We start from the raw sequence: 11,053 nt of genomic DNA, 5'->3' as shown, positions 1-11,053 counted from the left end.
AGCATTAGGCTTCTTCTTGAAGTAAATTGTAAATATATTTTATATACGATATTATTTTTAATTTGTTTAGAAAAAAACTTAAATAGCCGTTTAAAGGAATCGCAAGAGTGAATGAATGACCCCTATGAAGATAAAGCTCTTGGCGGATGAATAGATAAAGTCCAGAATTTGGCAGACGAAAAAAGATAATTATGCAAATAGCCTCTTAAAGACTCAGCTCTGGGCAAAACTTTTCATCATATGAGTGCTGATACTCGGAGAAAAGCTTTACCCAAACTTACAGAACTTTGTGTGAAAACGTCTGTTGGTGCCTCTCTAAGAAGCACCAATACTCCCGGGGGGTGGGAGGTACTCAACAAAGTTTGATACCGGGCAGGAACCTTGTACGGGGAGGCTACGACCCGAGGTCAATCCCATTACCCCTTTATATACCACTTTTGTCAGAAATGATACCACTTTCACATACCTAGTTTAGAACTTTGCCAGATAGTTTTTAATTGCTGTAAATACACTTTCTTAAAAGTATGAATAAAATACAAAACCAAAACGATTTCTCGACTATTCATACAGGCATGTGAAAGACATTAATGAATCTGATAGCCCTTTTGGGCCTTTTTATATACTTGAACAAGTAAAATCCCTACCCCTTCATATACGTGAAGCCTAATCCATTATACGGATCGGAGTACCCCCGGGTAGTCGGGTGCCTCTCTGAAGGGCACCAATGTGGAAGATCTGTCGTGATTGAGCTTGCTGCGAAAGAGAGAATTCATAACTCGAAAAAATCTTAGTTAAAGAAACAAATTTTAATGCTTATTCTAAAATGTTTTAAAGTTTCAGAATCCACATTTCAAGCTCTGTATGATGTCCCTGGCACTTTTCACAATTTGTCTTATATCCCAGATGCATGAAAGTAAGGCTGTTGGTGGGCAATGCAAAACTTCAGAGAGATCAGTACCTGGTAAAGCTCTCAAGGGTCACACCTTCAGAGAGTTTGCAGCGAGGGCCGTTGTTGAGTGCCAGAACACTTGTGAAAGAGACCCCAGGTGTGCGAGTTACAATTTTTACATTCCGGGCAAAGTGTGTGAGCTTAACAGCCATACCAAGGAGGAGAAACCTAATCATTTTGTGACGGATGAACTGAGATTCTACATGAAACGTGAAGGTATGAACTCCGTAAAAGTTTCTACACCAAAGGCACTCTCAATTGGATCCCTCGATTCTCCTTATTAGTTTGTCCAGCTGGCGGGGCTAAACTTGCTTGCAATACCGGGCCGAGTTTGCACGAGGTTTTGCGAGATACGCAATTCCAAAACGAAACCAGTTAGATTACTCATGAGCCGATATATATGTCGTCAGCAGTATATCGAAAGAAAGTCGTCCTTGTATTCTGCGGATCGATGGCGTACTTGATTAAGAAATAACTCACATTTTCCTTATGCTGTCTGATTTATATCATTAGATGAAGATGAGTGCTTGAAGACGCCACCAGTTTGTGACGTCAACGCAAACTGCAAGAACACGCTTGGCTCCTACCTTTGTTCTTGTAAAGAGGGTTTTACGGGTGACGGTAATACCTGTCAAGGTAAATGATAATAAAAACATTGATTGAACGAAAACGTTAGTGACAAGTATGACCTTTTTATTGCCATTATTTGAAATGGTTTGCTGAGTTCGTAGGAACGCAGTGGTATCACCTTTTTGTTCTCTGTTCTTTTATCTTCAACAATTTGGCCACAATTGAGGCTAGTGGGACTTCGTTTGTCGCGGGCTGAACACTTTATAAAAACAGGCGAACATTTTGTACTGTCAAAAGAAATAACCATTAAGAATTGCGCTTTTCTCTGTCGCTGTAGCAGTTTCAACCCATTTTTGTGTCCTTTATCGCCATTTCGCTGCCCCCTGTCGCTTTTTCAAGGCCATTTCTCTTCAGTGTCGAAATTCAGCCTAACAGGGCCTCAAGAAAGTGGCCAAAACAAGTGTAATCAACGGAGACGTACCTAAGGGTGGGGCTACACAAAACACCACTGTTGTATGGACCTGATGGGTTTAAAGTTTGAAAACAAAAAAAGGGAATGTAAAAATTAATGAGACGATACCATTAATGTTTTTTATCCGCCTAATAAGCCTGCATTGCCAGAAAAACTACGTACGGACAAGTGCTTAAAGCCTTTTTCTCGCCACTTTCATTTAGTCTCTAGCTAGCCTAAATTATGTGTGTTTTCTTGGCCTAAATAAGGATAGTTAGCAATACAAGTACGAATCTACCGTAAACCACGCTAAGCACTCAGACTGAGCTCTGTCGAAATAATTCTGATGCGTGCGTTTTCATGGTAAGTTAAACGATAGAACTCAATAGAGCTTAGGGTGCGAACTTCCAACTGAGAGTCGAACTCGAACACGAATGCTGTGAAAAGGATTAGGTAATTATTTGAGCGTTTTCCTATTAAAGATCGCTTCGATAAATCGAAATCGGGGTCGAACTCGAACGGGGCGGACTCAAAAGGGGGGGACACCGGCAGTTTCCTTTACGTTCATCCAGAGATTAATAAAGGAGGTATAGTACCCCTTTTATGGGGTAGGCAGCGAAGGAAATAACGAACAAACCATCAGTTTTTCCATAAAATGGTGTGTCTTCTGGCTTAGCCACCTTCCTTATTGTCGCACGCAATCAAAGAAAACTGTAATTTATCATCAAAATGATTTTCTACGAAAGACTTCAACAGACGATTGAAGGAATCATTCAGTAGAAAAATTATCTTCTTCTAAATAGGTCAATGCATTCTATTTACTTTTTTGGCAGACATAAACGAGTGTGAGACAGGAAAATATCACTGCGAGTCCAATGCTTTCTGTAATAACACTAAAGGCTCTTACATTTGTACATGCAAACCAGGATATAACGGAAACGGCGTTAACTGCACTGGTAAGATAAGGAAACGAAAACCGTCAGCTGATAGCAATAACCTGATATTAAACCATTTCTATTCAACAAATGTTTTCAAGTTCCATTAAGGTGTATGTTACATCTTTAAGGGTTCTTTAAAATAGCTAAAATATGAAATAATCTGATACGGCCGCTTGTGAACAGGTTCACTTGTCCGAGCTTGCAGTGTATTAATGCGGTGGTGCCATCAGTTGGAGCCGTCGAAACCGGCGATAAGAATAGAGCGATTCTCCAATTCCATACTTAACGTCACAAAAAATATTTGCATATTCGGCAACTATCATTTGCTGGATTAGCCGGTTTTGTCGCCACTTTTTTCCCATTTTTCCATGACTATATTTTGCTATCTGCAGCAAAAATCTCCTCGTGCATCTTTCTGTCATTTTTGTTCACATTTTTCTTTGTTCCTATTAGATAGTACTTGAAACCTCTTAAGGCGTGAAATCAAAAAAGAAACTTAGCTCGATCGTCTGCAGGCTCGCTTTTCCTAGTCCCATTCTTCTTGCCAGCTAGCGCTGGTGGCTCCACCGCCAAAACAACCCCAAACTCGCACAAGTGAGCCTTTTCGCAGACTAGTTTATCGTTTATCTCGCGACTTAGTCGTTACTAAGTTATTCATTCACGACGCTTCAAAGTGCGGACTTCTGGTCTTCACTAGGCAAATGTGTCCAGTACTAGTGTCGCGGAGTTTCCGCAGAGAACTGGAAACTAGCTAGAAGGCCTGGCTTGAAAGGGGGCTTGGCTACTCAGTAAAAAGAAACGGGGACTTGAAAAAACGTGGTTGAAGCAAACGTTGACTTTAAAGATTCGTTTAATTTCTTGTAGTGTTAACAAAAGTTATTTCGTAAGTTTAAGTATTCGCATCCTTGGCGACATGTGGTAGCAGAGCGAGGTTACCGAGGTTATCGAGGTCGTAAACCTCTTGAACATGGAACATGAACGGATGTATTCGTCAGCGTAAAGTTCCGACAAAAAAAGCGACTGAAGGATCGAATTAAGACAAACTCAAACCTTCATCCAACACGATGTTACTCTGGATGAAAGTGAGAACAAATTAAAGCCAATCAATTACTCCTCAAGTTGGAAGGAAACCTCAAATCTTATAAAGATTTACTGGAACAGCTTCAAGAAATCATTGAGGAAGTGAATGATAGAACTGAAGAAGGATGTAAAAAGCCTACGTTCCCCACCATGCTGTCATCATCCCCGATCGAAAAACAACTAAAGTTAGAATTGTCTATGATGCATCAGAGAAAGCCAAAAAAGGATGCAAGAGTCTTAATGAGTGTTTGTACCGTGGTCTTGTCATCTTAGAAGATCTTTGTAGGCTTTAACTACGATTCAGGATTTACAAAGTAGCACTGAGCAGATATTTCAAAGGCCTTTCTGCAAGTAGGTCTCCAACCTGCAGATCGAGATGTCACTAGGTTCCTGTGGCTTAAAGATCCCACTAAGCCACTGTCCAAGGACAATCTGCAAATTTATCGCTTTACGAGGGTCCCATTTTGGAGTTATCTCAAGTCTTTTTCTGCTTGTTGCCACCATTCTCCATCACTTAGAACAAGTTGGAACTCCTACTGCAGAGAAGATTATGAAACACATGTATGTAGACAATCTTTTAACTGGAGTCAATTCAAGTAAAGAAGCAAGAGAGCATTTTTCAGAATCAAAAGAAGTATTTCAAGAATCATCCATGAATCTGAGAGAATGGGGGTCGAACTCGAAAGAATTTCTGAAGTCAATTCCAGAGGCAGGATAGAGTAAAGGACACCACTGATAACGAAAGTACTTGGAATACTCTGGAACACTATTAAAGATCACCTGATAGTCAAAGGTTCAAATTAACCAATAGCATGTTCCTCGAAAAGAGAAGTGTTTAAATCCGTGGCTACAGTGTTTGACCCACTGGGATTCTTTACTCCTGCAACTCTTCAGGATTAACTCTTCCTTCAAGACTTATGGGCCTCAAAAAAAGAATGGGATGAGAAACTGGACGAAGAGATGCTTCATAAATGGGTGAATCTACAGAAAGAGATAGAATGTATCTCCATGGTAACCATTCCTCGATTCATCGGAAACTCCAACTGTCAGTTGCTGTGCTTTTGTGATGCCTCAACCAAGGCTTATGCCTCTGTTATCTACTTGAGCTCTGATGCTGGTGTTAATTTGCTCTTCTCCAAAGCAAGATCTAGAGTAGCTCCCAAAAAGAAATTAGGAACACCTCGACTGGAGTTTCTAGCAGTGCTTATTGGTGTTCGCATGCTCGACTTTGTACAAGAGCAACTTCAACTCCCTATGGAAAAGAAATTCCTTTGGACAGACAATCAATGTGTTCTTCATTGGATCATGAACAAGAAGCCACTAACATTAACAATTTTCGTTCGGAATCGAGTCAAGGAGATCACTGAAACAAAGGACATAAGGTTCCGTCATGTCGAAACCAGTCAAAATCCTGCGGATTTAGCAACACGAGGAGTCTCAGCACAAGATCTGGACAAGTGTGAACTTTGGTGGCATGGACCTAAATGGCTTCAGGACAATGAGAAAACATAGCCAACTTGGGATATCCCAATGATTACTCAAGAAACATTGGAGAAGACTGAAAGTAAAACAAAGGGCCTGAAAACCTTCTATGAAACCTCCAACTTAGCTGGAGAAAACATCAATGAAGGGAAGGTTGAAAGCAAAGATAAGTCAGCATCCTTTGTCACCCCTTCAGAATGGATGAAAAGAAATATTCTTCCCTTCTTCGGCTTCTTCGAATTACAGCGTGGCTATTAAGATTTGTTCAGAAAGCTAGAAAACAGAAAGCCCAAACTGGAGAGCTAAAAGCTTTCGAATCAAGGAAGCAAAAACTCTATAGATCAAGTTCATCCAGAAGACTTACTTCCCCGAAGCATTTAACAGCACAAATGGAACTGTGAGCAAGAAGGATTACAAAAATCAACTAAGCATTCAACTTCATGAAGATGGACTACTTCATTGTTATGCAAGAATGATTCTCACTGAACTACCTCCTGATGCAGTATATCCAATACGTCTTCCCAAAAGGAGCCACTTCACTTCACTGCTCATTAAGGAATACCACCAGAAGCTGTTTCATTCCGGTGTTTCTCATACTTAAGCTCAACTCAGAAATGAATATTGGATTCTCAGGAAAGAGCTGAAGTAGAGAAAGCAATTCATGACTGTGGTATCTGTAAGAGATTTCCAGGTGGACCTTCAAACTTCCATCATTGTCTCCATGGCCCAGGAAGAAAGTAGCACAATCTGCCCCATTCACTTATACTGGTTTACATTATTTTGGCCCTATTTATATTTAAGCTGAAAGTTTAAAAGAAAAGGTTTATGTATGTCTCTTTACCTGCCTCACTGTCAGAGCCATCCATTTGGAAAAAAAAAAAGGATATGACTGCTGAGCAGCTCCTGCTTGCACTCAGACGATTTATAGCAAGAAGAGGAAAACCTACACAGATTATACTTGATAATGCCCCACAATTTAAGCTCGCGAAAACTGCCATTGATAAAGCCTGGAAGGAAACAATTTCATACCACGAGATGCAAAGTTACACTGCCAACCAAGGAATTGAATGGAACTTTATAGTGGAACTGGCCCCTTGGATAGGCGGTTTTTATGAGAGACTAGTTGGCACTGTTAAGGGAGCTCTCAAGAAATCAATTGGCCAAATCTGCCTGACCGAGAAGAAGCTTGAAACCTTTCTAGTAGAGGCTGTTATTAGTTCTCGTCCACTTGTTTACGTCTGTGAGGACTTTGGTTTTGGATTTTCTCTCACTCCAGCGGACTTCTTATGTCTCAATCCCAAGTCAGGGATTCCGGTAATCGAGATCCATGGCCCTCATGATCCAGACTATGGAAAGAAGAGCTCAACTGATAAATTAGTAGAGATTTGGGGTAAAGGTCAGCAACACCTGAATTCACTTTGGAAAATCTGGAAAGATGATTACTTACTTAACCTCCCAGAAAGACGCCAAACACATGCAAAGGGTCCTCGAATTCAAGCAGCAGAAGAGCCTAAGGCAGGCAGTATAGTGCTTTTAAAGGAAGATTTGCCTCGTGTGGTCTGGAAAATGGCAAAAATTAGTGAGCTGATGTCAAGCAATGACGGAAAGATCCGGGCAGCCAAAGTTCTTCTTCCAACCAAGAAAGTGCCCCACAGATCCCTAAATCTGCTCTACCCATTAGAATGTGATAGTGGTCGAGAAATTGAAATGACGCAGGATGGAGAACAGTTAAAGAAAACTGAGGAAATTACCTCGAACACTTTGCGTCCCACTCGAGCGGCAGCAATTAGAGCAAGAGAACAGATGCAAAAACTCCTTTCTTCCGAAATAGGAACTTTTTCCTGGCTTGGGAGTGTCGCGGAGTTTCCGCAGAGAACTGGAAACTAGCTACAGTGCTTGGCTTGAAAGGAGGCTTAATTTTGGCTACTCAGTAAAAAGGAACGGGGACTTGAAAAAACGTGGTTCAAGCAAACATTGACTTAGATTCGTTCAATTTCTTGTATTGTTAACAAAAGTTTATTTCAAAAGTTTAAGTATTCGCATCCTTGACGACAACTAGTGTAGGTGGGCTAGTAGTTCTCCCCTAGTTGCTAGAGAATAGCATTAAGAGTCTAATTTATGGTTGGTGGGTTTTCCACCAACCATGCAGTCCGCAGTGGTACTAATCTGCCTCTGTGTAGTCGATGTCTGATAATGGTTACCCACGCTTCTGGAATCGCAATTCGGGGAGTGTGAAAATAAGAGGATATCGTTTTTTTTTTGTATGCGTCTAACAAGCCTGCGTTACCAGGAAAACTACGTATGGCCTACTCTGAAATGTCACACGTCTCCACCCCCTAATCCGTGGGGGGCGCGTCTCTCTCCCCCGCGCCCTTCACTGGTTATGGGATGGAGACGAATGACAATTCAGACAGCGTATGGACATTTACGTTCATCCGGGCATTAATAAATGAGGTATACAGAGAAAACACATCTTCCTTTTGTGGGCAGGTAGGGAAGGACATAACGAACAAACCCTTAGTTTTTCCACAAACGATTGAAAAAAGTCATTCAGTAGAAATTATGTTCTTTGAAATTAATCAATGCATTCTATTTACTATTTTGCAGATATCAACGAGTGTGAGACAGGAAAGCATCACTGCGACTCCAATGCTTTCTGTAACAACACTAAAGGCTCTTACAATTGTACATGCAAACCAGGATTTATCGGAAACGGCGTTAACTGCACAGGTAAAATAACGAAGCGAAAACCTTCAGCTGATAGCACTGAATAACCTGATATGAAAGCATTTCTATTCAACAAATGTTTTTGAATAACCTGATAAGAAAGCATTTCTATGCAACAAATTTTTTTGAGTTCTATTAACTAAGTTGTATGTTACGTCCTTAGAGGTTCTATAAAATAGTTCCAACATCATAGCACGTGATAGGCCGCTTGTTTATCGTTGGCATACGAACAGGCTCACTTGGGCGAGTTTGGGGGTTATATAATGAGGCGGCAGTGCAGCTGTCAGCGGAAGCTGGCGAATCCGGTGATAAGAAAAGGGCGATTAAACGTTAAAAAAAATATTTGCATATCCGGCAACTATCATTGGCTGGATTCGCTGTTTTTGTCATGGTTTTTTTCCTTTTTTACAAAGACTATATTTTGCTATCTGCCGCAAAAAGCTCCTCGTGCAACTTTCTGTCATTTTTGTTCACATTTTGCTTTGTCCCTACTGGGTAAGATCTTGACACCCCTTACGGGGTGAAATTAAGCAAAAAAAACTGGTCTGCAGGCTTGCTTTTCCCAATTCCTTTCTTCCTGCCAGCTAGCGCTGGTGGCTCCACCGCCAAAACAACTCAACACTCGCACAAGTGAGCCCGCTCGCAGACTGGTTTATCGTTCATCTTTGGATAGTCCTTACTTAGTTATTCATTAACGACGTTTCACGCTGCGTGCTTCTAGTCTTTATATGTTCGGCGATTGTGTCGTGTATGGGTGGACTAATAGTTACTCCGTAGTTGCTAGCCTCATTTGTGGTTGGTGGGTTTTCTAGCGTCCATGCGGTCTGCAGTGGTACTAAAAAGCAGCACTGTTGTCGATGTCTGATCGTGGTTATCCACGCTACTGGAATCTCAGTTCAGGGCGTATAAAAATAAGGCGATATCGTAAATATTTTTTATGCGCCTAATAAAGCCTGCATTACCAAGAAACTGCGTATGGCCTAGTTTGAAATGTCACACGTCTCCATCCCACTAATCCGTGGGGCACGCGACTCTCTCCCCCGCGCCCTTCACCGCGGGTTATGGGGTGGAGACAAATGACATTTCAGACTACGTATGAACATTTACGTTCATCCAGGGATTAAAAAAGGATATATACAAAAGAAACATTTCCCTTCTGTGGGTAGGTAGGGAAGGACATAACGAACAAACTATCAGTTTTCCCATGAAATGGTGTGTCGTTTGGCTTAGCCACTTTTCTTATTGTGGCACGCAATCAAAGAAAACTGTAATCATGAAAATGATTTTCTGGGAAAGATTAAAACAGACGATTGAAGGAATCATTCAGTAAAAATTATATTCTTCCAAATAACCAAGGTATTCTATTTTACTATTTTGCAGACATCAACGAGTGTGAGATACAAACGCATAACTGCAGCTCCAATGCTGTCTGTGACAACACTAAAGGCTCTTACATTTGTACATGTGAACCAGGATTTATCGGAAACGGCGTTAACTGCACAGGTAAAATATATACGGAAGCGAACACCCTCAGTTGATATCACTGAATAACCTGATAGGAAAGTATTTCTATTCAATAAATATTTTCGAGATCCATTAAGGTGTATGTTACATCTTTAGTTTCGTCTTTAATTTATTTCCCTTCTTTTTTTAAAATGGAACCTTTATTAAGTGGACACCTGTATTAAGCGGACGCGAGGGGCGCGTCTCTCTCCCCTGCGCCCTTCACGGGTTATAGGATGGAGACGAATGACATTTTAGACTGCGTATGGACATTTACGTTCATCCGGGGATTAATAAAGGAGGTACACAGAGAAAACACATTTTCCTTTTTTGCGTAAGTAGGGAAGGACATAACGAACAAACCCTTAGTTTTTCCACAGACGATTGAAAAAAACCTTTCAGTAATAATTTTGTTCTTCTAAATAGATCAATGCATTCTATTTACTATTTCGCAGACATCAACGAGTGTGATACGGGAAAGCATCACTGTGACTCCAGTGCTTTCTGTAACAACACTAAAGGCTCTTACAATTGTACATGCAAACCAGAATTTATCGGAAACGGCGTTAACTGCACAGGTAAAATAAGGAAACGAAAACCCGTCAGCTGCAAAGCTCTGAATAACCTGATATGAAAGCATTTCTATTCAACAAATGTTTTTGAATAACCTGATATGAAAGCATTTCTATTCAACAAATTTTTTTGAGCTCTATTAACTTAGTTGTATGTTACATCTTTAGAGGTTCTATAAAATAGTTCGAACATCATAGCACGTGATAGGCCGCTTGTTTGTCGTTGGCATACGAACAGGCTCACTTGGGCGAGTTTGGGGGGTTAAGGCGGCGGTGCAGCCGTCAGCGGAAGCTGGTGAATCCGCTGATAAGAAAAGGGCGATTAAACGTTAAAAAAATATTTGCATATTCGGATTCGCGGTTTTTGTGACGGTTTTTTTGCTTTTTTACAAAGACTATATCTTGCTATCTGCCGCAAAAATCTGCCCGTGCAACTTTCTGTCATTTTTGTTTACATTTTGCTTTGTCCCTATTGGATAAGACCTTGACACCTCTTGATGGGCGAAATTAAAAAAGACACTTAGCTCGTCTGTTGGCTCGCTTTTCCCCATCCCTTTCTTCCTGCCAGCAAGCGCTGGTGGCTCCACCGCCAAAACAACTCGACACTCGCACAAGTGAATCTGCTCGCAGACTGGTTTATCGTTCATCTGGGGATAGTCCTTACTTAGTTATTCATTAACGACGATTCAAAGTGCGTGCTTCTAGTCTTCATAAGTTAGGCGATTATGTCGATAAATACACAACAACTCTCTTTGGGGTTCTCTGGGTCTTTATTGCCTAG

At 41.0% G+C, this 11,053-nt stretch overlaps 1 protein-coding gene across 1 annotated transcript; it reads left to right on the top strand.

Moving 5' to 3' along the window:
- Window positions 1-6,355: 6,355 nt before the first annotated feature.
- Window positions 6,356-7,357, top strand: LOC140945242 (uncharacterized). The gene has a single exon (XM_073394292.1). It carries the CDS (start codon window positions 6,356-6,358, stop codon window positions 7,355-7,357), a length of 1,002 nt encoding a protein of 333 aa, XP_073250393.1.
- The last annotated feature ends 3,696 nt before the right edge of the window (window positions 7,358-11,053 follow it).

Source organism: Porites lutea, chromosome 8 (genome assembly GCF_958299795.1).
Source record: "Porites lutea chromosome 8, jaPorLute2.1, whole genome shotgun sequence".
NCBI classification, from domain to species: Eukaryota; Metazoa; Cnidaria; class Anthozoa; order Scleractinia; family Poritidae; genus Porites; species Porites lutea.
This window is presented reverse-complemented; position numbering and strand designations above follow the sequence as displayed.